Source organism: Octodon degus, unplaced genomic scaffold, assembly GCF_000260255.1.
Source record: "Octodon degus isolate 3935 unplaced genomic scaffold, OctDeg1.0 scaffold00194, whole genome shotgun sequence".
NCBI lineage: Eukaryota > Metazoa > Chordata > Mammalia > Rodentia > Octodontidae > Octodon > Octodon degus.
The window spans coordinates 1939985-1967141 of NW_004524770.1; the positions used below are offsets into that span (position 1 = coordinate 1939985).

A 27157-nucleotide genomic window follows, 5' to 3' on the forward strand; every position below is an offset into this window, starting at 1 on the left:
GCTCCATTCGTCTCGGATTCCGGCCCCAGCTTCCTCGGCGCCGCCCGCCCGGCCCCGAACCCTGCTCCGCGGACCATGCGCCGGGCGCCCTCCGGGGAACCGGGCTGGGCTGCTAGCCGGCAAAGACTAGGCTCCCGGGCCGGGGCTTCACCCGGACTCCCGGGTCGCAGCCCGCGCCCTGTCCCGCGTCCCGGCGTCCTGTGAGCTGCGGAGCCATGGAGCGCGCGCCGCCCGACGGGCTGCTGAACGCGTCGGGGGCGCTGGCGGGAGAGGCGGCGGCGGCTGCGGGAGGGGCGCGCGGCTTCTCCGCCGCCTGGACCGCGGTGCTGGCAGCGCTTATGGCGCTGCTCATCGTGGCCACGGTGCTGGGCAACGCGCTGGTCATGCTTGCCTTCGTGGCCGACTCGAGCCTCCGCACCCAGAACAACTTCTTTCTGCTCAACCTCGCCATCTCCGACTTCCTCGTGGGTAAAGCCCCCTGACCCCTCGCGCTCCCGAGCCCGGGGGCGCTGAGCCCTGCCAGACCACCTGAGTCGGGAGCCCTGAACTGGGGCGGCACACACTCCTCCAGTACCCGGGCTGGGGAGGGGGCGCCCAGAACCTTTGGGGCAGTGGGCGCGGGCGAAGTTCCTTGCCTCTCAGTCTGGACGGGGGCTGCGGAGAAACCTTTCCCGGGAAGGGCCCTGAGCCGGCGGGTGCTCGGCGCAGCGCAAGGCGCAGCGGCCGCGGGAGAAGCGCTGGCTTCTGCGCCGTAGCCAAACAAAGGCTGCAGCGGGCTCAGGACGTGAGGAGGGCGCTGTGGGAAGATTGGGGAGCTTGGTGGAAAGGACATGGAAGGGGGATTTGTTTTGGAGCGGTGTTGGGGAAGGGGACCACGGGGAAGGCGGGGGTGGGGTGGGGGAGATGCTCACGGAGCGTGCGCTCACGTGTCGGTGCGCGGCTGCCGGCTGGAGGGCGGGGGGCGGGGCGTGCAGAGGGGGCCGGAGCGCCAGACACCTGTTGGGGCTGCCAGATGCTTCTCCCAGACACTGCAAGGCGGTTTTGGCGGTGGGAGTGGCTGGCGGGGCTGGGGCCAAGAGCCCTTTAAGCCGAGAAAGAGCGCTTTTTCGATTTTCAAACTGAGAATACAGCTGTCCAACAGCCACGGGAGGGGCCGGTCCAGCGTGGGGGTTTGGGGGGAGTGGGCGCTCCAAGGGCCGGGCAAAAGTCCAAGGGTCCCCACACCTGGACCCTCTCTCCTGCTCCCAGTTCAGGGGTTGGGGGGGGGGTTGGGAGTTGCGTGGGGACTGCAGCCTGGGGGGACTGGAGGGTAAGATAAGGGGTGCTAGCCACAGGCAGGGCCTGCCCAGGGAACCCCAGGCCTGCCCTCTCTCTGTGTGCTTCCTCAGACCCCAAGCCCCTGTCACCCGCGGTTCCATCGCAGCTTTATCTCACACAGGTGCCTTCTGCATCCCGCTGTATGTGCCCTACGTGCTGACGGGCCGCTGGACCTTCGGCCGGGGCCTCTGCAAGCTGTGGCTGGTGGTGGACTACCTGCTGTGCACTTCTTCTGTCTTCAACATCGTGCTCATCAGCTATGACCGCTTTCTGTCTGTCACCAGAGCGGTGAGTCCTGGGCTGCAAGTATTGAGTTTCAGACTTGGGGGGGGGGCGGATTGGTGGGCAGGTGGGCTTGATCTCTGCTGGCCTCAGACCTGACTTGTGGGCACTCTTGGCCATGTGCCCAGTCGGAGGCCATTTGCAGCTAGCAGGATGAGTCCTGGCATGGGCAAAGCAGAGTGTCTGACCCAGATCAGACGCTCCTGCAGGAAGGGGGTCACTGACCAGCCTCTGGGCCCAAAGTGCCTGGAGTTGAGAGATGACCTTTATCCATTCCACATGCCAGCATAAGAGCTGCAGGAGGATGGGCTGAAGCACACAGCTTCGCCATTGCCCTGGTGTGAGTGGCCGTTGTGAGTTAGCACTGGACTTGCGGGGAGCCGTTGAGTGGGAGCTGTGTGGATGCTGGAGTGAGGCATGGCCGCAGCACCGCTCCCCTCCCCCTCTCTGACTGCTCACCCACCTATGCCCTGGCAGCGAGCAGGTTTCTTTGAGCCTAGAAGGATTATGGGACAGAATGCCAAAAGCACAAGCCTGCGGTCCTCTTGAGTCCCTCCTCTGCCCCTTGCAGCCACCAGGGAGATGGGGCAGTCCTGGGCTGTCATGAGATTAAGTAAGCTACCGTCCGAAGGGTGCTCAGCACAGATGGTGGCATGGTGCCACAGGCCCAGGGATAGCTGAGCTCTGATCCTTGCCCCTGCAGTCCCCAAGGTAAAAGCTATCAGGCTGATGTGGCTGGGGGTGGGCACAGGTCCTCAGTTCTTCCTCTGGGTGTCCCATCTGAGACCCCCAAATGGATCTGTGGTCCCTCCTGCCCCCTACCCCCTGCTGGCTGGTTGCCCTTTGTGGAGACATATCAAGGACTTACTGGCCCCACCCTCTCTGCCTGCACCTTTCCAAAGGTCCTTATGTACATCTTGGATGTTTGGTTTCTCTCTCTCTCTCTCTCTTTCTCTCCTACCAGTGGGCCCACACATGGTTTCACTCCTCCAGCTCGCAGGGCGTAAGCGCTTGAGCAGAGGCAGAGCTGGGGCCACTTTTCCTCGTGGCTAGCTGTTCAGCTTGGCTCAGGCCCTCGCAGCATGCTTCCTCATAGCAGAAACAGTTGTGTGTGGCTGCCGGAAGCGGCTGGTTCTGAGTCTGGTGCCAGGGAACAGAGGCCAGTGACAGGACACTGAGAGCTCACTGTGATGGGCTGGTAAAGAAGCCAGGGTTGGCTTGACTGGGGCATTCCAGGGCTCTAGGAGTGTGAACAGACAGCAGTCGCCAGCAGAACTCACGAGGGAGGTCCCTGCCCACTTGCTGGAAGAGCAGAGAACGAGCACCGGTGCTGCTGCAGCTGAAGGGCCATCCGGCCTGACCCCTCCCTGCCTGCGTGTCCCTCTGCAGGTGTCCTACCGGGCCCAGCAGGGTGACACACGGCGGGCAGTGCAGAAGATGGCATTGGTGTGGGTGCTCGCCTTCCTGCTGTACGGGCCAGCCATCCTGAGCTGGGAGTATCTGTCAGGAGGCAGCTCCATCCCTGAGGGCCACTGCTACGCTGAGTTCTTCTACAACTGGTACTTCCTCATCACAGCCTCCACCCTGGAGTTCTTCACGCCTTTCCTCAGTGTCACTTTCTTCAACCTCAGCATCTACCTGAACATCCAGCGGCGCACCCGCCTTCGCCTGGACGGGGGCCGAGAGGCTGGCCCTGACCCCCCGCCTGAGGCCCAGCCCTCCCCGCCTCCACCGCCCCCGGGCTGCTGGGGCTGCTGGCCCAAAGGGCAGGGGGAGTCCATGCCACTGCACAGGTATGGGCCGGGTGAGACTGGCCCCGGCGCTGAGGCTACAGAGGTGGCCCCCGGGGGTGGCAGTGGCGGGGGTGCCGCAGCCTCGCCCACCTCCAGCTCTGGCAGCTCCTCCAGGGGCACAGAAAGGCCACGCTCCCTCAAGAGGGGCTCCAAGCCCTCTGCATCCTCAGCATCTCTGGAGAAGCGCATGAAGATGGTTTCTCAGAGCATCACCCAGCGCTTCCGCTTGTCACGGGACAAGAAGGTGGCCAAGTCCCTGGCCATCATTGTGAGCATCTTCGGGCTCTGCTGGGCCCCGTACACACTGCTAATGATCATCCGAGCTGCCTGCCATGGCCACTGCGTCCCTGACTACTGGTACGAGACCTCCTTCTGGCTGCTGTGGGCCAACTCGGCCGTCAACCCTGTCCTCTACCCCCTGTGCCACTACAGCTTCCGCCGAGCCTTCACTAAGCTCCTCTGTCCTCAGAAGCTCAAGGTCCAGCCCCACGGCTCCCTGGAGCAGTGCTGGAAGTGAGCATGGCCGCTCCCCTAGGCTTGTCTTCTGGACAGCCCCCACGTGTGAGCCACACGCTGTCTGGGGCCCACCTAATGTCACAGCAGCTGCTCTTAGACCATTTGCCCTGCTCTGAGGGCAGCCTGGTGGGCTGTCTGGGTCCTCACTAGCCAAATGGAGTGTGGGTGGCAGGCTGTGCTCCCCAGACCATGCTTCCATCCCAGAGGAACACCCCGGGGCCAGGCGTGCTGTCCACCCGCACGGACAGTGCAACGCCTGGTGGTATCCATGTTTTCACACTTAGTGGTTCGTGTTCTCAAAGTGAACGCTTGGTGTGTGCTCCAGCTTCCAGACCCAGCAGTGTGCTCCTGCACGTGCACACGCCTGCGTACCCCCTCCAGACAAGCCTGGACGCCGCCCTTGCTGCTGTCTGTTTCTTGCTTAAGCCCAGGGCCCAGCTCCTTCATCCCTCTTTCCCCTCCTTGCTGCCCCACCTAGTGTCAAGTGCCCCGGGAACCTTGAAGCCATTCTCTGCTCTTCCATTCTGGCTGTTTTCAGGAAGATGAAGAAGAAAACACGTCTGTGAACTTGATGTTCCTTGGATGTTTAATCAAGAGAGACAAAATTGCCGAGGAGCTCGGGGCTGGATTGGCAGGTGTGGGCTCCCACGCCCTCCTCCCTCTGCTGCGGCTTCCGGCTGAGCAGTGCCAGCTGCTTCTGCCCGCCCCAGCCCTGGGCTTGGGACAATGGGATGGCCCAACTGGCGGCTCTGAGCCACAGCCAGAGCCAAGCAATGCCTCTCAGCTGGCCAAAGCCTGTCCCGCCAGCCACGTTTGCTTAACCATGATTTCCTTGGAGTGATTGGGTAGGAGGGGACCTGGCTGTGCCCTCTGGCTCCTGAGCCTTGCAGGGACAGTCAGCAGGATATCAGGGCAGGGGACAGCTGGGGACACTTTGCCATGTCCTGAACACCTGCCGCAGGCGCTCTGCATGCTCTGCTGCCCTCATGCCCACTGCGCTGCCCTGCCAATGTGAAGTCACAATAAAGTGTATTTTTTTATTGGTGCTGATTCCTGAGTGCTCTGTAGTGGTGCTCTAGTCAGAGATCCCCATGAGGCAGAAGAGACATACAAGGGGCTCTGCAAAACAAAGGGGGGCCTACCATCCTGGGGCTTGAGCTCAACAAGGGATAAGTGCCCCCACCTGGGCGACACCCCTGGCCACACTTCTCCAGCTTAGAGAACTTGCACCCAATGCCCCGGCCTGATAAAGCAGGCCACCTGGGCAGGGACTGTGTCCTCACACACGCCATTCCCTGGGGACAGGGCTGCGTGCCAGCAAGAGCCAGGGTGCAGGGATGGGGGGGCTAGGAAGGAGTGATGGAGGGGCTGTGCTGACCAGGTGGGCACCGGGCAGTTTGAGGGAGTGCTGGGCGGGGGAGTAGATGAGCCTGCAGCAGGTGGCATCTTTCCTAGAGGTGCCATCCTAGACAAAGGCCTGAAGGTACAAGGTGGGCACCGTGGGAAGGGGCAGGAAGCAGGGTTGATGAGCCAGTGGTGAGGAAAGGCTGACTCAGGAATTGGAAACGAGCCAGGCCAGGAGGCCCCTGTCCCTCTGATCCAGGTTCTCACCAGCCCTGACTCTACCAGGCCTTCCTTTCCTTTCCCTGCCACCTCACTGCCACTGTCCCCTGGCCACTACCCTGTGGCCAAGCCCATACTGCTGGAGCCATGGCGCCTGGCCCATGGTAAGCAGTGGCCTCCAAAAAGCAGAACCTGTAGGAACTCTGATTCTCAGCACTGCAGAGGGGCAAGCAGCCCATGGGAACCTTCCTTCTTCGGACTTTCTCATGCCCCATGGCTGTGCCTACATTTCACTTCCATTTTCGAAACCTCCCGGAAAACTTTCCCCAAAATTTGGGTGGACCCTTGCTCTTTCCAGCTCTTTCCTTCTGGGGGTCTTGGTGACACTATGCCCCCCTTTCTCTGGGGATGGACTCCATCCTGAGTGGCTGGGAGCAGGGAGGGCAGGGCACATCCCCCCGTTTCCAGGAGGCCCTGGGCCTCCTCCTCCTCTGGCTTCCCTTGCCCCACGCCTCCTGCCTGGCCCCCTGTGCCCGTCTGTCCCACAGCCCAGAGCTGTCTGGGAAAGGACAACAACAGCCTCAGCAGCAATGGGCGCCTCTGCACAATGGCACAGCCAGAGCCCTGGCTGCCCCTCTGCCTGGCCCTGCTAAATGGCGACAAATTGGAGGATAAAAGCACAGGCTTTCAAGCAATTTTGCCTTCAATCTCTGGAAACTGCTGCTCCTGGAGCTTCCGTGCAGGGACCGAGGAGGAGAGAAGAAAGACACAGAGCCTATTGGACACATGCGGCAGCAAACAAACACACCACGGGGGCTTCCTGTAATCCCAGTGAGCACGGGAGGAGCAAGCTGCTGCCCAGGGCCCCGGAGCATGGCTGTTGTTTACTGGGCACCTGCTGTGCAACAGGAACCACGGGAGGGCTCATGGGGGCCCACATCGCATCCCCAGCACAGGTGTGGGCACTGAGCTGCAGGGAGCTCACAGGTGATGCTGAGGAATGGGGTGCCCTGAGGTCAGCCAGGTGGCCTGCCACAGGGCACAGTCACCCCTCCTGGGGCAGGAAGCATGACTGCGGCCCCATCGGTCCTCCCGATTGGGTCCTTGGGGGCTGCATGTGCCGGGTATCTTGCCCACCCTGGTTCTGGCTCTGTGGCTTCCCCCAGGGACAAGTTCTGGACATCTGCTGCACCAGTGTCCTTCCCAGGCTGGGATGGAACCCTGAGCTCTCCAGCAAGCACATCCATCCCCTTCCCCTGCAAGACCCCAAAGGACTGGGAGCCAGAGGCGTGAAGAGGGATGACTGGAGCTCCCCAGCCAGCTTCAGGAGCCGTGTGACCACCAGCTGCCGCCTCCGCGCTGCCAACCCTCGTGCCAGACATATGGGGTGAAGAACCTCCTACCGATAGTTATTGGTGCGGCACGGGTGCAGGCCCATGTCCTCACAGGGACCAGGAGAGGCAGTTGCATGCCCCATTCTGCTGCTGAGAGTGGACCTGGAGGGGGTCGCCCCTGCGTCGCGCACACGTCGTCAGTGGAAGGCAGCACGCCACACCAAGCCTGACTGCTGCTCACCCCTCTCCACTGCGTTCTCCCTGAGCACCTACTGTGCGCTGGGCTCCATGGGGCACCGGTGGGTGAACCAGGCCTCCCTTTGGGCTGTCTTCCTGGGAAAAGGGGCCCATGTCCCAGTCACTGTGTGCATAGTGTAGGGAGGGCTGTGACCAGCAAGGGAGCGGTGACCCCATGAGCTCTGGGGATCTGGACTCGCAGCACAGGAAGGAACGAGAGGGAAAGTAGCAGGGTGGCAAAAGAGCCACAGCGCCCAACCGCCCAGGTCACAGGAAGTGTGCTCGGAAGAGAAACTGAGGCCAGACTGGAGATGTCCTCTGCTCGGCCGGCCAGGCTGACACACAAGCATCCGAAGGGGTGCGCGGTTCCTCTCTGCCTCCTCCCAGCTGGCCGCACGGTCCAGTGGCCGCAGGGCCTCTTCGCCTTCTTTGCAGGACTAGCCCAGCCTTGCCAGCCTAGGGGCAGCCAGGCCCAGCCCCCAGCTCTCCACCCCCGCAGGCAGGAAGTGGCTCTGCTGCTGCAGCCCTCCCCGCACCACCAAAGTCCTCCGTTGTTGGCAGCGCCCGCGCCTGCTGCCCGCAGACAGCGCCACGCTAACCTGTCATTATGCCTTGGGTCCTGCCTCCCAGCAGGTGGAGACAAAAGCTGGTGGGGCTCGTCCTGCTGCCCAGACCTGGGGGCGGCTCTTTCTCCATAGCTTCTCCACCCTCTCCTGTGGGGTGGGAGAGAGTGTAAGATCTGAGGTGGCTGGACAGGAAGTTCTGTCTGAATAGGCGGATGCCTGGCTGTGACCTTGAACAGGTCGGCAAGGTCCCCTCTGGTCCTCTCCAATGATCCCTCCCTCACTGGGGCCTTGTGAGAATGGAGGGACATCTTGCTCCTGTTGCCCAGGCCTTGGGATATATCCAGCCATCTGTGCTGGGGTGGCGAAGTCCAGGGGCTGCGACTCTAGAGAAGCCAAGGTCAAGGGTCAGAGGTCAAGCTCCAGAAGTGCCTGAGCTTCCTTCCGTGGACACAGGGCTCAGGGAGGGGAAGAGGCCAGGCTGAGGGGTGTCCCTGACCATGCCTGTCTGGAAGGACAGGGTGGGCGCCTTGCCGAGAGGAAGGCTGCGGGAGGAACGCTGCAGTCTAGCCTCCATCCTCCATCTCCCCTTCCTCCCTCCTTCTTTCCTTCTTTCTTTTTCTATCGTGTGTGTGTGTGGGGGGTGGTACTGGGGACTGAACCCAGGCCCTTTGCACCGAGCCACACCTCCAGCCCTTTTTCCTATTTTTCACTTTACTAAGTTGCCCAGGCTGGGCTATGGCTTTTGATGCTCCTGCATGTTTCCCACAGCAGTGCTCAATTACAAATGGGGCCACCACACCTGGCTGGAGCCCTTTCCTCTCTCATGTCGTCCTCGGTATTCTCTGATTCTCACGTTTACAGGAGGAAACTAAGGCACAGAGAGGCCGAGTAACCTGCTTACCGCTGCAGAGCCAACAAAAGCCTGAGCTGGGCCGCTCCCTTCCAGGACTGCTTCCCGGCTTCTTCCACCGAGTCCCCTTCTTGTTCCTCTCCTGAATCCAGTGAACCAGAGTTCACCTCAGCAGGCCCTCTTTGCTTGGAGAAAGCCATTCTCCCCTCACTCCAGCAGGCCCAGAGGCTGCCTGGACCTAGGGTGGGCTGGGGTCCCAGGTGTAGCTGCTCAGCTCACCAGGGTGGCTTTGAGGTGGCACTTAATGGAGCCCCACCTCCAGCCGCAGCCCTGGACTGCGGTCGTGTCCTGCTGTGGGGGCCAGTCCGGCCTGGCGGTGTCCACACTGTCTTCAGCAGGGCTACCCGGGAGGAGGCCCCCTGGAGGTGGGGAAGGGTGAGAGTGGGGCACGGGATCCAGCTGTACCTGAAGCTGGTCCTGGGGCTCCATTTCACAGGCCAAGAAGTGGAGTTACGTGGGGTGTGACTCTGTGACTGTGACGTCTAGTGCTACTCGGCACAGGCTGGCCCCTCGCCCCCTTGGCATCGGGCAGCTCACTCCTGCCCACAGTGTCTCTGTCTTGGAGTTCATTACTTAGGAGCTCGTAATAGCTGTCTGTAACGTGTGTTGTAGGAAAACAATCACCCAATAGCTGGCCTCTGGGGTGGAACAGTGAGCGTTTCCTGCCAACAGAACGCACAAGGGGACCGCACCAGGCCGTTGCCTGGGCTTGCAGCCTTTGTCCACTCAGCAGTGGCCTCAGCTCCTTCCAGGGCGCCCGCCAGGACTGGCTCTCCAGCCTGGCAGAGGCATGACTCCGACACACAGGGAGGGCAGGTGGCCAGAGCGACCACTCTTGGAGCATCACACATCATGGACAAAGGGCCCAGGTGGCCCCAGGTGCATCCTGGGCCAGTGCGGTGCCGGGGCCTTGCCATCCCCTGCACCAGAGGACAGCAGCCCAGACTCTTCTCGGAGCGCACCCCTCCCCTGCAGACCCAGCACAGCGGGGCAGGCCCCAGAGCAGAGCCGAGCAGCTTCCTGGGCCACAGCTGGCCCTGTCTGCTGGGGGCACAGTGGAACTTGGGGTGACTTGAGCTCTGGGCAAGGATACACACTCACAGGTTCCCTTTTTTTTTTTTTTTCTATATTTTTAGGGAAGGGTCTACAGGGTGTTTGGGGTCTCAGTATTAGATCAGACTTGGAGTGATCCGCCTGTTTACAGCCTCCCAAGTGCTGGGATTACAGGTGCACACTGCCAACCCAGCATCAATTGCTGTCTCAGCATGCCCTGGGGGTGGGGGCTGGCACAGCAGGCCGGGGATGGAACCCCTGGCCCCTGAGCATGCTTGCAGGTGCTTTGATCCACTGAGCTATTTGGCTGGCCTTGTTTATTTATTTTTGTGGTACTGGAGACTGAAGTCAGGACCTTGCACTTGGCAGGGAGGTGCTTACACCATTGAGCTACATCCCCACCCCTTCAAGCGGGACATAGCACCCAGCACTCCCGACTCATGCCCCACAAAGTGAGGCCATTAGGCCGTGTGCAGGAGGCCGCCAGCCCGTGTACGCTGGTGGGGCGAGATCCTCTCTGCTCTCCTAGACTTTCCTCCACAGCAGCCTGGTCCAGTGCATCCTGGCCCTGGTGTGTGCACAGCAGCCCAGTCCTGACAACAGCGGTGTCCAGGCAGGGAAGTCCTCCACATAGCCTGTGGCCAGGAGGAACCCTTCCCATGGAGGCCTCCACCACGGCTGGTGTGGGCTGCTCACCAGGTCCTTTGTGGGCTCACTGAGGTGGGGCACTTGGGCCTCAACACACACTCGCCAAGGTGACAGGTGGGGACTGCCTTTGTGGCTCTGCAGCACAGCAGCTGTCTAGCAGAGCATGCAGGTCAGGGGCAGAACCCAGCCCTGGGGCCCAGTCCTTGCACGGCACCTCCAGGGCGTGGGTAGAGGCCGTGCTCCTGTCAGTGCCCCGATTGAGGCCCTTTCCGCAGCCGTGACAGGGACCTCAGGTGCCCTTCCCAGGTGTCTGCCAGTGCATCCTCAGGCACAGCTGTCGGGAACTGAGGGCAGCACCAAAGCCCGACGTGGATCTGCTCCACCCACTCTCGCAGCCCACATGTGCACGTGGGCCTGCCGTGGATGTGTTTAGTGCTAACCATTCTTTATTGTGTGGTAAAAATATACACAAGATAAAAGCTTCAATTTATTATTTTTCAATATTGGGTACTTAACCCAGGGCCTTCTCACTGAACTACATCCCCAGCCCTTTCAACAAAGTTAATATATATATATATATATATATATATATATATATATATATATATATATATATATATATATAATCACAAACTGCCCAGCTTGGGCTTTAATCTGGAATCTTCCTGCTTCAGTCTCACGGTGCTGGGACTATAGGTGTGTACCAAAATGCCAGGCTCCATTAAACTATTTTTAAGCAGATAGCTCAAGGGCAGGAAGCACATTCCTGTTGTCCTGCACCTGTCACCTCTGTCCACCTCAGGAGCATTCTCGTCTGCCCTTTAGAACTTGTCATGGGTATGGTGGTATATGCCTGTAATCGCAGCACTCAGGACAGGAGAATGGCCAAAAGTTTAAGGCCATCCTGGGCTACACAGTGAGTTCAAGGCCAGCCTGAACTGCATCCTGAGGCCCTGTATCAAAAATAAGTAAGTAAAAGAACTTGCTGCCACTAAGCACTGAATTGTTTGCTTTCTGCAGTGCTGTGGACGCGCCCCAGGGCCCCTTGCACACTAGCAGTACTCTGCCACCAGGCCACACCCCCGGCTCAGCAGGACGGCTTTTCTCAGCTATAGGCTGGGGACGCCCCTCAGGCCACAGCCTCCCACCCTGCCCCAGCCTTGCCTTGTAGGGCAGCGGGCCACCTCCTGCCCCACTTGGCCCCGACAGCGCCCAGGCGGGCATGCACAGAGCTGGCCTTCATCTTGCAGCAGTCCCTGCCCCCCATGCCCACATACTTAGCACAAGTACCAGCAGGATAATTAAGCCAGGCCTCCTCAGCTCACAGGCTTTCTGCCCCAGCCCCAGCCTTGAGAGCAGCACCAGTGGGGCTTTCTTCTCCAGGGCTCTGGGAGGGACCCACGGGCACCGAGTGGTACAGGCAGCGTGTGGGGCCCCAGGTGGTGGGAGACTTCACTGGGTCTCCAGGAGTCAGCAGCAAAGGCTGTCCGTGGGACGGGCAAGGCAGTGCTGGGAGAGCTTGGCTGTCCAGGAGGGCAGAGGGGTCCATGCACACAGCCAGGCTGTGGGGAGGGCCGGTGCCGGCTGGCCTCGAGGCGGAGCCAACCTGCCGTGTGCACGCCCGGCCCGCACGTCAGGCCCTGAGAACAGCACAGCAGCCACAGGAAGGCACAGGTCCGGGCCGGACAACAGCCCCAGCGCCACTCACACATGTCAGGATCACCTCATTTGGGCAGAAGTCTTTGTACTGCCATTACTGAAGGATCTTGAGAGGAAGGCACACAGGGCCTGCTTCCTAAAGTGCCCTGAGCCCCTAGACTAGCACTCTGAGGGACAGAGGGGCACACAGAGGAAACAAAGGGGCATGCAGGGGTCCGAGTGCAGCAGCCACAACCAAAGGATACCAGGAGCCACTGGAAGCCAGTGCAGGCAGGCAGGCAGGCAGGCAGGACCTTTCCTGAGAGCCCCGAGAAGGGTGTGGTGCTGACACCTCGGGGCCAGCCCTGCAGAATGCTTGTGGTCTCATGCTGGATGCCTGGCTTGCTTCATGGGGGGCCTCCTCAGGTGCCCCTACAAGGGATAGGCCAGGCTGTGCACTGGACAGCGTGGGCCAGAAGCAGGGCGAGCCGAGGCTTGGCAAGTCTAGATGGGCCGCCTGTTGTCAGGGGAGAGAAGGGCAGCCCAGTGGGAGCCCGGGAGGCAGACATTACTTCCCTGAGCAGCTGTGGACCTGTGGCCATCTGCCATCAAGAGGACTCGCCCCTTGTGGCTTACACTTGTTCAGGGTGAGGGGAGGCAGTGCGGCAGGCGGCACCTCTACACACAGACGGGGTAGCCGAGGTAGACCAGCAGTGGCTGGGAGCACACACTGCACGAGGCCTTCCTCAGGAGCTGCAGGCTTGGCCTCTGGAGCCAGTGGATGGGAGACCAGGAATGAGAGCGCCAGACACAGGGGAGCCCCGGGCTGGAAGCGGGGCACTCAGGAGCCCTATGACTCCAGGAGCTCGGGCCTCCATCCTCAGATCTGTTCCCAGATTGCAGCTCATGACAGATGCCCACAGAGCCACCAGAGGGTAATTGTGACAATGGAGAAGAGGCACCCCACGTGGGCAGGTGACCCCACGCTGGCCAGGACACCCCTGGGGGGCCACCTGGGTCTGCTGGCCCTGCAGCAAGCCCAGAACCTGGAAGGAGACACAGGCAAGGAGCTGGGGGCACACCTGGAACATGGCACCAGGGGGTGGGCGGACACTGGGAGACACGGTATCAGGAGGCACGGGGAAAGGAGGACACAGACTCCATTCCCGACATGACCCTCGCGGCCCCCGGGTGCGCATGGCAAGGCCCGCTACTGCTGGGCAACCTAGCGCTGCTCATCTCATGGCATCTAGTGCCAGCCACGGGCAGCTGTTCACTCCACGAGTGCCTGCCTGCGCCACCTTGGGGGCAGCTCCTCCATAGCTCCTGGAATACAGCAAGCACCTGCCGAAGCCCTGCTGCATGAACGCTGCTTCTGCCCCACAGCACACCTGGGCCCTCTTGTGACTCTGGGCAGTGGTGGCCTCAGGAGTGGAGATGCGCAGATGGCCACTGTTGGAAGGGTGGGGGAGAAGGTGGATGACAGAGCCTGGAGCAAGGGGAAGGGGCCAGGTATGCCTTGGGAGTGAAGCAGCTTTGCAGTGGCACAGCCCTGCCCTCGGGATCTGACGGCGCTCTCCACAGCACACTTTAAAGAGTGGCTCTGCCGAGACTGGCAAAACCCGTGTGCAACCAGACAGAAGTAGGGAACTTGGTGGGTAGACTGGGTCCAGAGCTACCTGTCTCCAGGCCAGAGCACCAGCAGCCAGCAGCTGTGCCACAGGGCCCCATGCTGTGGGGAGCCTCGACACTGCCTGCGAAGTCTGCCCAGTTTCAGCCCAGCGCAGGACAGCTGGGCCTGGGGACACAGCCTCCACGCTGAGGATCAGCCTCGGTCAAGGTCTCAGGCTGGGGCAGGAAGGGTGAGGGCTCCCCTCCCCGTGCATAGGGCCCAGCACAAGATGAAAGCCATGGATAATTAATGCTCTCAGGACTGGCTTGACTCGGCAAAAGCCTTTATGGTGACCTGAAAGAGAAAGCAAACAGATGCAAGACCCATCTCTGGCTTCTAGGGACAGGAGGACCTTTGAAATTATAAGGCATTAAAATCAAGCCTCTGGTGAAAGGGCCGCGTGTTCTGGTTGCAGATTTGATGTTAGATCAAAACTGAACTGCTCCTGAGAGCTCAAGTGCTGACTTACTACGTGAGGCAGCTGAACCCCAACATGCACAGGCTGTCCAGTCTGGGTGCGCCTAGCAGGGTCGCCTGTCTGGAGGCCCTGTGGGTAACTCTGGCTGGTGGCTTCCCACATGCCGATGCCACCTTCTCTGCTTCCTTCTAGCCCCGCCATTGCATCTTGAAGCCACTCAGGAGTCTGGCAGAAGCCTTGGGCTCCCTGGGGGCAGTCCAGTTGGGGAGCAAGGGGCGTGGGGCTAAGACCTGGCCTCATGGAGAGGAAGTCTCTTTCCAGGGATAGCGCCCACAGGAGTGACCACAACTCTCCTGGCCACAGCCGAGCCAGGGAAGGCGGCTGGCATTGGCCCTGCTAGGCTGTGGTGACCACCTGGCCTCGGGCGTGGGCCTCCTCCAAGCAGAGCTGAGCAGAAGTTCCGCCTGTGCCACCAGGGACACGTCTTGTGCACTCTCTTGCTGTGCCCTGCTGGGCCATGGCCACCTCTGGGGACAATGCTGACAATTCACGGCTCACCTCTCCTTTAGTTAGCAGCGCGCCTGGGCATTCTGAAGTGGAGCCAGAAGCTGCGCACGCCTGGGTCGGATATTGGGTGCATTCAGCTGTGAAGCTGAGTCTGCCCTGGTGTTTGGCTCCCACAGAGCAGAGCGTGGTGTTCTGGGAGTGACTGGGAAGGCGCTGGCCTGTACTGCTTCCCAGGAGGCTGGCAGCCCCACCCCAACACCGTGACCCTCCTGCAGAGCGGAGATCACCGCTGCCCTCTGTGGCGCGGTCGGGCCTAGGCGGACAGAGCCCCGTCACCGCGCTGCTGCGCGGGAAGCCGGGTGCTGGGTGTGCTGCTCTGCACAGCTCCCCCAGCAGTGTGTATACACAGCAGCACACACACCAGCAGCAGCAGCAGCGTGGCCTTCCTCCTAATTAGGGTGTTAATTAGCACAAACGAGTCAACCTTGGCAATCCTTGGCAATCCGCAGGGGGACTGACGGGTGTGCACCGCTCTGGGCAGTTAGTGTCGGGTGGCAGTGTTCCGCCACCCAAAAAGTCCTAGGATGGAGGGGGCACCTTTGTGGAGGGACCCCACTCTCACATATTTACAAGTTCGTTCTCTTATGCAGGCAATGCCACCGTTTCACCACGTGGTGCGCTGGGCGGCAGGCTCGAGCCCCCACTCCCAGCCACCTGCTCCAGCCAGCAAGCACTACCACCTGAGTGGCTGGCGGCCCTGCCCTAGCTCCGCCTCCACATAGGCATCGTAGAGCACTTTCAAGCGCAGCAGCAGTTGTTCCAGGTTCTCTCCAGTCAGTGCTGACAGGGCTATGACCTCCTGTCCCAGGCGGGCCTGGAGCTGGGCTTGGCTGGCTCTGGCCTGTGGCAGATCAATCTTGTTTCCAATGACCACGTGGGGTCTCTCAGACAGGCCTTCTTCGTACTTCTCTAGTTCACATTTTAAATGTTGAACCTGAGTCCACGGCTCGGGCAGTGAAAGGTCCACCACAAACAGGAGGAAGCGGCAGCGCTCGATGTGCCTGAGGAAGCGGAGCCCCAGGCCCCTGTCCCGGTGGGCGCCCTGGACGATCCCTGGGATGTCTGCCACTAGGAGACAACAGCACAGGATCACAGCTGCCCCCCACCCCACCGCCCGCCCTTAGCCTTGGGGCTGGGAGGGACACCAGGAACCCTCCCTGGCCAGATTCCTCGCCTTCTAAGATTTTCTTTTCAAGGAACACCCAACACCAAGCCATACTTCATCCTAGTGACTCAGCAGGCCAGTCCGCACCAAGGCACGTCAGCCTTCAGATTGCAAATGCTCTGAAATATTTGGGTGAGAAGCATGAAGATGTTTCAGTTGAATGAGGAATACTGAACATATTCCAGTCTTTCTGCCTCAAACATGATTCAAAAAAGGGAAAAATGGCTTCCTGTACTCTATTAATAATTTGATTACTATAGAAATTATTACAGAGCTCTTTGCAAACATAAAGTGCTATACAAATAACCTTGCCAGCAGGCTTACTATTTTTAATGGGTACATTATATGCTGGAAAGAAAGTTTTCTTGTCTCAAAACGGTACAGAGAAAGCTTTTAAAATCACGTGCTGTCTACATGACTGATGCTGCCGAGTTCCCATCGATGAGGCGGCGAGGAGAGGAGGAGCCCTCTCCTCAGGCTGGAAACTTAAGTTCACATCTCTGAATGGGTGGGAGCCTAATTTTGACACAGAACAGACTCGCTCAAATTCTTCAATTAGGAAAAACAATGTAACAATTAAAGCAAGGAAGCTAAATTTAGGAGTTACATAACCACTTCCCGCTCACTGGCTTGGCTGAACCCACCTGCTAGCTGCTGGTGGCCGGCGTAGTGAACAATCCCCACATGAGGCTTCAGGGTGGTGAATGGGTACGAAGCCACGGCAGGTTTGGCATTTGAAATGGCTCTGAGGAGCGAGGACTTCCCCGCATTGGGGAACCCCACCTGGAAGAACAGGCAGAGGAGGCCACTGACCCTACAGAGGACTTTGCCACTGCAATCCAAGGTGGGCAGAGGTGGGGGTGCAGGCTGGGGTCACTGAGAGCTCCCGAGGCAGCAGGGCCCTGGTGGCGTGGGCTGGGCTGTCCCAGAGCACACCCCGACACAGTGGACCTACCATGCCAGCATGGGCCACGGTCTTGAGCTCCAGGTGGAGTACTCGCTCCTGCCCCGGCTCTCCTGGGGTGCAAGTCACGGGGGCGCGGTTGTCATTGGCCAGGAAAAAGCGGTTGCCCTTTCCTCCTGCGCCCCCCAGGGCAGCGATGTACTCATCACCTGGGCAGCTCAGGTCAGCCACGATTTCACTTCCCTCCTTCACCAAGGTGCCCACAGGGACCTGAAAGGCAGCACAGCGTTGTAGTTATGCGGGGGACCCCGCTACACCCTCCCTTCATGGCCACCAGGCATGAGGAGAGGACCCGGTGATCGAGGGGATGGTTTCAGGAGGCTAGACACACCCTTAAACTCCATGTGGCCATGGAGGCAAGACCTCTTGGGACCCTGGGCCCAGGCCTCGCTTCCAAGGCAGTCCTATCACGATCTACGGGGCAGATACATACGCAATACGGCACCAGCATGAAGGGCCCTGCTTGGGGTTTTTCCAGGGGCAGAACCACTCTCCGATGCACCAACCCCAGGGACTCTGGCTTACCCGGATGTAGAGGACAGCACCACCTCGTCCGGAGCAGTTTTTCCTGCCTCCATCTTCTCCACTGTAGCCCTGATACTGGGACAGGACTGATGATAGGGACTTGACTTGTTGATCAACTAGAGTAAGAGCAAGAACCTTTGTGTTAAGACAGAACCAGCACCACAGTTAATATTCCTTTGTCCAGTTTAAGAGCCTTAAAAGCTGAGTGTAGTGGCACACGGCTGTAATCTCATCACTCTGGGAGGCTGAGGCAGGAAGACTAAAGGTTTAGGCTCAGCCTGGGCAACTGAAGGAGAACCTGTCTCAGAACTTAAAAAAAAAAAAAAAGTCTGGGAGATACAGCTCCGTACAAAGAACCCGGGTTCAATCCCCAGAAAAACCTCCCCCTTGAGAACAACAACAGAAACAAAAGCACAACAGAATGGACACAGACAATGAGACTGCAGCGAGGGTTAGACTAGCAGCATTATTCTCGCAAAGCCAGGTTTCTACCTTCCCTCAAAAACAGTGCCAATTCTGGAAAACGCTGAAGTTAATCCTAATGCAATCATCAACTAAAAAAAAGCTGTCCTTCACTTTCTGCGACCGTGTGTGCTCCTGGCCTAACCACACACGCTAAACGCGTGCTGCAGACAGCCAACGCTCTGTTCAGCGCTGACCGAGACAGTGGCGTAGGTTTTGCCCTTTGCCGTGCGTCTCCACGTTAGATTGTGGAGGAAACTACCTTTGTGTTCCTGACATTAAAAATAAACTCCATGGGGCTGGGGAGATAGCTCAGCTGAACAAGGCAAGCGCAAGGGCCTGAGTTCAATCCCTGGTTCCGCAAAACAAACAAACACCTCCAAAAGCCTATTGAAAATTGCTGTCTTCACATAATTTCTAAGAATGCTATCTATACATCCCAGTTTCTAACACAGAAGGATGTAGACTAAGGTGGCAGAGATGTCTGGGGGGCTCCCCAGGGCTCCTGGGCCACGTGCCTTTCAGGATGACGTGGCCGCCACTACCACCGTCCCCACCATCCGGACCCCCGAACTCCTTTCGGGGCTCGCTGTGGAAGCAGCTCATGCCGGAGCCTCCGCTTCCTCCACGGACGAGCACTCTCCGATGGTCCACAAAGTGCTTTTTCTACAGAGAACACAGGGCAAGTGTTAGCAACACCCCAAAATCCTTCCCAGGAGTCTGAAACACAGTATGCCTGAACAGATTAAGGCTAATTACTCATCTCTCCTCAGAGCTAAAGATAAAGTCGGTTCCCACAGTCACGAGAGCTCGCAAGCTGCAGTGCATCAATGCAGATGTAAAGTGGACAGCCGGGAGAGCACCCCCAATTACGATGTGTCGCATCCACGGTCCAGGTACCGATTCCCCTTGGAAATGTAGCTGCTATGCACTGCAAGCATGGACTAATAGAAAAAGCAAAAACAAAAACAAAAAAGGCTGCCTTTTTTGTTTTTGTATGTTTGAGACAGGGCTTCCACTGTGGCTCAGGCTAGCCTCCAGCTCACTGCACAGCCTAGGCCGGCCTTGAACTCAGGGCAATTCTCTCGCCTCAGCCTCCCAAGTGCAGGGATTAGAGGTGCTTGCCCCCAGACCCGGCAGAAGGGTTCCTTTTAAAAGAGTGAACTTGGGCCAGGGAGACAGTTCAGTGGCATAATAATCGCCTGCCTAAGTGCAAGGTCCCAAGTTTGATCCCTGGTACTGGAAAAAAAAAAAAAAAAAAGTAAACTTCATGGTATATATATATATGACTTTAATTAAAGCTATTCCATTAAAAAAAGAAACCACACTCCAAAAAGAAAACAAAGTGTCTCTCTAGCTCCTCTCAAGCACGGAACTGTACCAAGAGGTCTTCGCTATGGGAAATTCTAGCTCAGCAGGATTCAACCATGCAACCGGGAGAGGTAGAAAGTGCTTCCTGGACAAATCCAGGTGGCTTTTTTTTTTTTGAGAAGGGCCTCACCACACAGTTCAGGCTGGCCTTGTGCTCACTTCTGTAGCACCCAAGCTGATCTCAAACTCACAGTGATCCTCTGTGGCCGGCACAGCCTGCCGATCTGGGTATCGAACTCAGGACCTTGTGCTTGCCAGGTAGGTGCTTATGCCTCTGAGCTATCTCTGCAGCCCAAATCCCAGGGTTTTTTGTTTTTTGGCTTTTTTTGTATTTAGTACAGGGTCTACAGGGTCTCACTATGTAGATCAGACTCGGAGTGATTCTCCTGTTTTCAGCCTCCCAAGTGCTGGGATTACAGGCGCACACCACCACGCCCAGTCTCAATCACCTTCTCAGTGTACCCCAGGGGCGGGGCCAGCCCTGCATGCCTGGCATTGAACCTCGGCTGCTGTGCTCTGCCTACGCAGGCGCTTAGGTCTGCTGAGCTATCTGGCTGGTTCAAATCCCAGGTTTTTATGAAGGAACCTTTCCGTGTCCTGCCTACACAAGGGCCTGTCTGTACCACACAGGGATACACAGCATGCCTCTGAGACAAGGCTTCTACTCAGGCCCCTACCTCAGCTAAAGAATAAGAGTAAGCAGCTGACTAGGTCAGTGCTCCACACGCGTGAACCCATCCCGCAACGGCAGCTACCCAGCGGCAGCGCAGGCAGCCGTCCGCAGGCCCGTGTGGGTGGACGGCCTCCCACAGTCCTTGTCAGGACGGCGGAGATGCAACTGCCATCTAATAGCTGTAACAGAGTTTTCAAAAGAAAATACAAAAATATTTTAGGATTCTTCGGTACCACCACGTGGAAAAACCACGTACTACCACTTCAGTTTCACTACAGTGCAGCAAAACCTGATCCACCCAATGGGAAAAAGCACAAAGGCAGGCAGCATACGGAAATAAAACGAGACCTGCATGCTGGCTGCCTGGCCCCCAGGGGAAGTACAAATGACGACGAGTGCACTTTCTTGAACCTAGTCAGCGGCCATTCAAGTTTTAAACAGAAGGCTCTGGTGAACACAACCAGAATCCTGTAAAGCTGTAACGTCAGAGGTCTATGCTGCCCCCAGCCAGAGGCTCTGAACGAGGGACTGTGCACCCACATTAAGGAACGTACAAAGCGAGGTCCCTCCCGCAGGTTAATGACAAGTGACCATCCCTGCCCTAGCCCTGCTCAGACAACATGGGACTGCCTGGGCCTCCCTGGCTGCTGCTGGCAATGGCAGGAAGCCCCTGTAAGAAGCTGTGGCCCTTGAGCAATGCCAGTAGGGTGAGCAAAGAGCAGATGAGCCGAAGGCCTCGATGCAGCATGCCGCTGCCTCCAGGGCTGAGGATCTTACCAGTTTCTTCTCAGAGAGTGGCTTCTTTCCAGAGGGCTCTCGATGCTTGGCGTGGTCCCCACGGCCCATGGAGAGTGGCCTGGGGCGAGCCTGCTGTAGAAGGAACCCTCGAGTCGCTCCCTGCAGCATGGTCCAAGGTCTTGCTGAGGTAAGCCGTACAGGGATCATGGCCCCTAACAAATGTCAGAAGGGCAAGTGAGGTGCCTGGGCTAAGCCCGAGCATCAGACCAAAGCTGCAGCACAAGGTCTGGCACGCGCTAGTGTCTGGGCGCACACCCTAGAGCAGGCAGCTGCTGCCGCATGGAGTCTGACATGCTAGCATCTGGGGGCATACCCTAGAGCAGGCAGCTGAGGAATCCAACCTTCTCCACCCTGAGGCACAGACTGCCCTCTGGCAGCAATCAGTATATGTAGGACTTGGGGCAAAACCTGCTTTTATGTTTATTTTTAAAAATTTCTGGGGCTGGTGAGATGGCTCAGTGGTCTAAAGCACCTACTTAGAACAAGCTAAGCAAAAACGCAGTGACCGCGGTTCAATCCCCAGCACCACATGCCAGCCAGCCCTGCCCCCTGGTGGGCTGAGCTGGCCACACACACATACACACTAAATAAATAAATAAATAAATTTTAAAAATTTCTATTTATTTATTTGGTACATGGTCTTGCTATGCAGCTCACACTGGTAGTGGTCCTCCTGTCTCAGCCTCCCCAGCGCTGGGATTATAGGGGTGCACCACCATACCCCATTTTGGTAACCAGCACTGTGTACCTGGGATTTGGGGGCGTGGCACGTGGTACTGGGGATCAAACCCAGGCCCTTGTGCTTGCCGGGCAGACACTTAGACTGCTGAGCTATCTCGCCATCCCCTTTGTTTACTTCTTGAGACAGGGTCTTGCTCTGTAGTTCCGGCTGGCCTAGAACTTGGTACGCAGCTCAGGTTGGCCACAAGGTTGTGTTGATCTTCCCGCCTTGGGCTCCTGAGTGCTGGGATTACGGGATGTGTGCTGGGCGGGTTCTGTGTACGAAGGATTTAAGCCATTCCATCTCCAGTAGCACTACGTGCACCTCTGGGGGAATATCAAGAATCTGCTCAGTGAAAACAGTAAAGGCAATCTAAACCTCAAATCTAAACTTCTTCAAAGCGCAAGCGCCCATCTGTTCCAATGGTACTGTGTCACCTTGCACGGCCCATAACGCGCCAACTGCAACATGGAAATATTAAACGCGGAGCATGGCAGCTGAGTACCCCGGCACTGAGACAAACTCACTCTCCCTGGTTGTCACAGGGTGACCCAGGGAGGGCTTGCCTCGCTGCTTCAGCCTCCTCACTCAGAGGTGGCAGAGGACGAGCAAGCAGAGCCAACTCTGATGGACACAGCAGTGGTGGGGCTGCCACTCGGCCCTCATCCTGGCAGACCATGAGCAGCAGCTGCCTGGTCTCTGCCCCTGGTTCCCTGCGCCAAGCTCACAAACCTTTGTAATTTCCTGAGAGATGAGAGCGATAGAAGTGTCTGACCCACAGCCACCAATGTCCCTGGACTTTCCTGAGTGACAAGAGAGACTCTGGCTCTAATGAGGTGACTTATGGCAGTTCCTGCACAGCTTTTGGGTGGGGCTGGCCACCAGGAAGAACAGGGCAAGAAATCTACAATTTTTACCACCCTGTCTTCTAGGAGACAGGCCTGGAGACAAAACCCAGGATTGGCGGTACCCAGTTGATGAGGTCTCTGCAAAACCCTGGGGCTGGCGACCACGCCCTGTGCACAGAGGTGCCCGAGACCGCTGCCCGGCTGTTCTCGGCAGCCTCTGCAGTGCGCTCTGCAGCGCGCTCTGCAGCACACCAGTGACGTTTGCCAGAAGCATGGGGCCCTGGGGCCTGCTCCTTGCTGCTGCACCTGAGCTGAAGACGACTTTTCAGGACTGAGCACTTGGCCTGTGGGACGGCAGTCAACAGCCACCGTCAGATCTGCCCTGAACTGTGGACAGCTCCACGAGAGGTGGCAGAGGCGCACTGCAGGTGCGCACAGACGGCAGCAGCAGCAGCAGCAGCAGCAGGGCCAGCCCAGGGGCAGGTCTCGCTCAGCTACTCTTGGCAGCATGCATCTTCTGGTGAGGCGAGGAAGACGCTGGTCCTGCCTGCCAGGAGAGGATGTGCCCTGCCACTGGCATGCCCCGAGGGCCCCTTCTGGAAGCTCTGTGCAGGAAATCCATGCAGCGCTCCCCATTTCTCAGCAGGCCATGTACGTACAGCAGGAGGCTACACATCTTATGTACCATTTAGAAAATCGCCACAGTCAGTACAGGTGAACACACAGGAGAGGACAGGGTCTGCATTCCCAGCAGTCTCTGCTGGGTGCCACCCTCTGTGCACACCCTTGGCTCTCTCGGGAGGGAATGCTGTCATCTCCTTGCTGTTCCACAGCGTCCCACAGTGCTGCTTGCAGCAGGAAGCATGCACAGTCTCTGAGATGGCGGAAGAAAAGCATGCTGAACACTGCCGCCGGACACGCCCTGTCCTCCAGGGCGAGGGCCCCCTACTGAAAAGGCCCCGCACAGCAGCCCGAGCCACCAGGCTTCCTCTGACCGCCCATGTGCAGCCACGGTCCCAGAGCGTCCGAGCCCACGGCCGATCATGGGCTTCTTCTGTCTCCCTCACAGGAACACCGCTCCGACACTCCCTGACCCAGCACCCTGACACCTGGGGGGCTACGGGGCAGCTGTCTATGGGACACCTCCATTCTGGCCTGACCCAGGGCTCCATCCAGACAAGTTGTGCTGCCGTCCTGCCACCTCCAGCAGACGGGCTGTCCCTGAGATGTGGTCTGAGTGCTGGCCCGGGGGCGGCCTGGCATCTTGTAGTAAGATATCTGGAAGGGAGGCATAGGAATCTGTGTGCGGCTGGGTGTGGTGGCACACACCTGTAATCCCAGCTCTCAGGAGGACGAGGCAGGAGGCTGCTGTGAGGCCAGCCTGCGCTACAAAGTGAGTCCAAGGTCATTCTGAACTACACAGTGGAAACCCTGTGCCAGAAAGACAAAAAGTAACAAAAGGAACCGTGAGCGAGCGCTGTTTCTCCTGCTCCTCCCTAAACCACCCCATGCACTCGTGTGTTCCAGGGCGGCTGTGGACTGCACCCTCACTGTCATTTACTCAGGGTCAGAGTGTTCCTCATCTGGCCAGCAATCTGAGCACCTTCTTCCCACTTCTGGAGCAGGTGCCTGAGACCTCACGCCCCGCCCTGCCCTGTCGGGAGTTCCCCGCACCCACCCAGAGCCAGACTCCTCGTAGCAGAGAGTGGCGCTTGGAATCTGAATCTCACTGCTGGGCCTGCCTGTGGCTGTGCAGGAGGGCCTGTTCCCAGCGTGGCTGGCGGCCAGGGCTGGAAGCACATGCACATTTACACGCAGGGGCAGCTGGACCCCTCTGCACTCAGGCAGAGCAACTCCCGCCAAAGCCCAGGGTCCAACTCGGTAGACACCACTCCCAGGCTCTCCCCCAGCCTTGGCACCCCGGCTCCACTTCCTCCTCGCCCCTGCCAGGCCTCAACCTAAGCCCCGATCCTGCACACAGGCACACTCCTCTACCCGACCGCGCTGCTCCCTGCTCCAGGCTGCACAAAGTTTTGGCTTTACAGCTGCTGAGAAGTGGCAGAGCCATTTGCATATTCCTCTTATGCTGTGCTCTTACAAACTCAACACGCTCTAAACATTTTTATCAGTGAGCATGTGCAGCACACAGCGCTTACGCCGGCTGCGGGGGCGGGCGAGTGAGCTGCGCACCTGGCCCCTCCTCTCACCCTCCCTCCCCTCCATCCTCTTCTGTCCCCCTCCCTCCATCTTTTCATGCCCTTCTCATGTGAGAAAGTGCTCTGCTCCCTGCTGTTCCTTATTTTGCTCTTTATTTACAATTTTGCTCTTTATTTACAATTTTCATATAAACAATTTATATGAAATGGACACACACCTTTAAAGATGCGATTAGTCAAATAAACTCAAGAAAAGCCAACTGGCTGGCATGGAGGCACATGGCGATAATCCAGCACTTGGGAGACTGATGCAGGAGGATTCCCATGAGTTTGAGGCCAGCTGGGACTACATAGTGAGTTCAAGGCCAATCTGAACAACATAAAGAGACCCTGTCTCAGAAAACCAAAAAGACAGCCCCAAAAAGAATAAACCAACAACCTAGTATCTACTAACAAAATTGGATTTGCTAGAAAAGAACATTCTCAAAACAAAATTCCAGACTCAGTTTGTTTTCTTGGTAAATTCTATCAAATATCTTTAAAAAGCACTGTTATACTTTTTAAGAAAATGGGTAACATCACTATCCAATTCAACTTTTAAGGCCACTGTAACCCCACCATAAACCTGACTTCACAAAAACTACAGCCTACAGACATGTATTCTTCACGACTGCAGACACCAAAGTCCTCTGACAAATATCGCTCGACCAAACCCAGCGCACAGCCAGGATTCGACGCCAAGCCCTGCAGACATCCTAGGGATGCCCAGCTACTGCAGCAGTCAGAAGCAGCCAGAAACCCGAACCGCACCAAATGACCCTGTGACCACACAGGACACAGGGAAAATAAAGCGCATTAGCAACGGGAAGAGGGACCCTGACACCCTGGTAAAGGGTGTGCGCTAGGGCCCACGGCTCACACCACACTGGACAGAGTCAGAGCGTTGCCCCACACTTAGAGAAAGGCTGTGGTGCCCATGTTCAGCACTTGTATGCAATCTGGTCCTTTTAGACACTGCAATAATGGAAAGGAAAAGGGAGGAAGAACAGCGTCCCTATCTGCAGAGAAGATAAAGGATTCCACAGCAGACCCCAGGGAAATCTACAGCAACAATCAGAATAAATTGGACAAGGTTGCAGGTTACAAAGTAAAATTTTTTAAATCAATTGTATTCTTTTTTGTGGCTGCCTCAGTGCAGTATGTGGTGCCAGGGATCGAACTGCGGTCCTTGCGTTGGCCTAAGCAGGTGGCTTTAGACCCCTGAGCTATCTCACCAGCTCTGACTGTATTCTTATATACTGGCAGCAAACAATTAGAAATTAAAAGAAACTGATTTCACTCACAGGCATACTAAACACAAAAAACACCTAGACATAAACTTAATAAACATTCAAGCCCTCTACCTCCCTACTCCCAAAATATCATTTTAAGTGTTTTTCAGGCATTAAGTCACTTAGTTCTTACAAAAACTCTTATGAAAAAAGTAAATACGGGGGCCAGGGATATAGTTTAGTGGCATAAGTGCCTGCCTGGCGAGTGCAAGGTTCCAAGTTCAATCCTTAGTACAAAACAAAACAAAACAAAACAAAACAAAAAAAAGTGAAGGCTTCAATGAGAAGGAGGCAAAGGAGTGGGTGACTTAGCAGGTCGCAGAGCTGTTGGAGGACGGGGGCGGAGTGTGAGAATAGGTGGTAAAGGGAAAAGGCCTCACAGCTCCACAGCAGCACTCAGCAGCGCCGCCTGAGGGCACGTGGCATGCGTCCCGGACAGGCGGAGCGCAGGCCTCCCCAGCCCACGCCGTGGAGAGCGGGCGATCCACCGCAAGGCCGCCCAGGCGCCGACCTCCCCGGGCGTGCTTCCTCCTTTCTGCCCTCCCGATCGGTGCGGGGGCGCACTGCAAAACCCGGCTCTCCCCTGGCACGCGACGAACTCGGCACTGTTCTCCACTACTGTTTCATGGCCTTTATTCTCCTGACGAGGCTATTCTCGCATTGTGTGATCGCCAGCCACAGGGGGCTGTCACACGTAACCGACACGAAATAAGCCCCGAAGGCTCAGTTGGCCGGCCCCCGGCCTCACCGCGGCCTGCGGAGCTGGAGCAGCGGGGACGCGGAGTCCCACCATCACACGGCCGGCGGCCCGCCCTGCCCCGCAGCAGCCACGTGCTGGGCACGGACCGGGTGCCAGCAGACCAGGCTCCGCAGCCTGCCAGCGGGGGCGCGCTAGCCGCGGCGAGGTCCGCGGGGCCAGGCAAGCAAGCGGCCGCGGGCGGCGAGGCCACCGACAGCACTGCCAGGAGCCCCTTTGCGGCGTCTGCACAGGCTTAAGCGCATGGCTCACGGCAACGCGTCTCCGTCTACTGCGCCCCCGGGCGCGGGGCCGCTTGCTCCAGGCCGGAGGCCCGCACGCCTGGGCCGCGGCCGCGGCTCCCTGCCGGTCTGTCCCCCATCGGTCGCTAACGGGGAGCTGAGTCCGGGGGCGGTCGCTCTCCGCGCCGCAGCGTCCTCCGGCCAAGCGTCCGCGCCGGGCGGGCAAGCCCCGACTGCCCGCCGGGGCACGAGTCCCGGCCTCGCTCGTCCCCGCGCCTCCGACGGGCGCCTGGGCGCGCGCGGGCTCCGCACTGCGCCGCAGCTCCACTTCCGTGGTTCTTAGAAAAACAGCGGCTCGCCACATGGCCCGAGCTGGACTCGAACTCGGGACCACCCTGCCTCAACCTCCCGAGGCGGGGGCCGGGGTGCGGGCCGCCGTGCGGCCGGCGCCTCGTGTCGGGGAGCGCCCTTCACCGGGACGAACGTGCGCGTGGTGGGGCTCAGACCTCCCCGCCCAAAGGCCGCACTGTCCACCGACAGCGCCGAGGTGCGTCCCTCCGTCCTCGCGGAAGATCCGCGCGGCCCGAGCCCGCGGCGAGGCGGAAGAGCCGGGCCGGCCGCTCCGCAGGGGAGACACACCAGCCGGGCGCA

The 27157-nt window shown here is 58.5% G+C and overlaps 2 protein-coding genes across 6 annotated transcripts; one reads left to right on the plus strand and one right to left on the minus strand.

The window, feature by feature from the left end:
- The first annotated feature begins 203 nt into the window (after positions 1-203).
- Hrh3 (histamine receptor H3) lies at positions 204-4690 on the plus strand. Of its 3 annotated transcripts, XM_004644172.2 has the most exons (5): positions 216-468; positions 1439-1605; positions 2989-3392; positions 3825-3905; positions 4447-4690. In XM_004644172.2, exons 1-5 carry the CDS (start codon positions 216-218, stop codon positions 4472-4474), a joined length of 933 nt encoding a protein of 310 aa, XP_004644229.1. In that variant the 3' UTR covers positions 4475-4690. The 3 variants fall into 3 exon arrangements, with proteins under 3 accessions (XP_004644228.1, XP_004644229.1, XP_004644227.1); XM_004644170.3 differs by having other exon boundaries at positions 2989-3905; XM_004644171.1 differs by lacking the exon at positions 4447-4690 and having other exon boundaries at positions 204-468; positions 2989-4039.
- A 10389-nt stretch (positions 4691-15079) lies between these two features.
- On the minus strand, positions 15080-23400 carry Mtg2 (mitochondrial ribosome associated GTPase 2). 3 transcript variants are annotated; one of them, XM_023704285.1, is made up of 8 exons: positions 23371-23393; positions 21329-21519; positions 20452-20624; positions 18149-18296; positions 17169-17284; positions 16635-16853; positions 16324-16462; positions 15080-15582 (listed from the first exon to the last, which is right to left on the minus strand). In XM_023704285.1, exons 3-8 carry the CDS (start codon positions 20617-20619, stop codon positions 15188-15190), a joined length of 1185 nt encoding a protein of 394 aa, XP_023560053.1. In that variant the 5' UTR covers positions 20620-20624; positions 21329-21519; positions 23371-23393; the 3' UTR covers positions 15080-15187. The 3 variants fall into 3 exon arrangements, with proteins under 3 accessions (XP_023560053.1, XP_004644258.1, XP_023560052.1); XM_004644201.2 differs by lacking the exon at positions 21329-21519 and having other exon boundaries at positions 23371-23400; XM_023704284.1 differs by lacking the exons at positions 21329-21519; positions 23371-23393 and adding an exon at positions 21221-21253.
- Positions 23401-27157: the final 3757 nt, after the last annotated feature.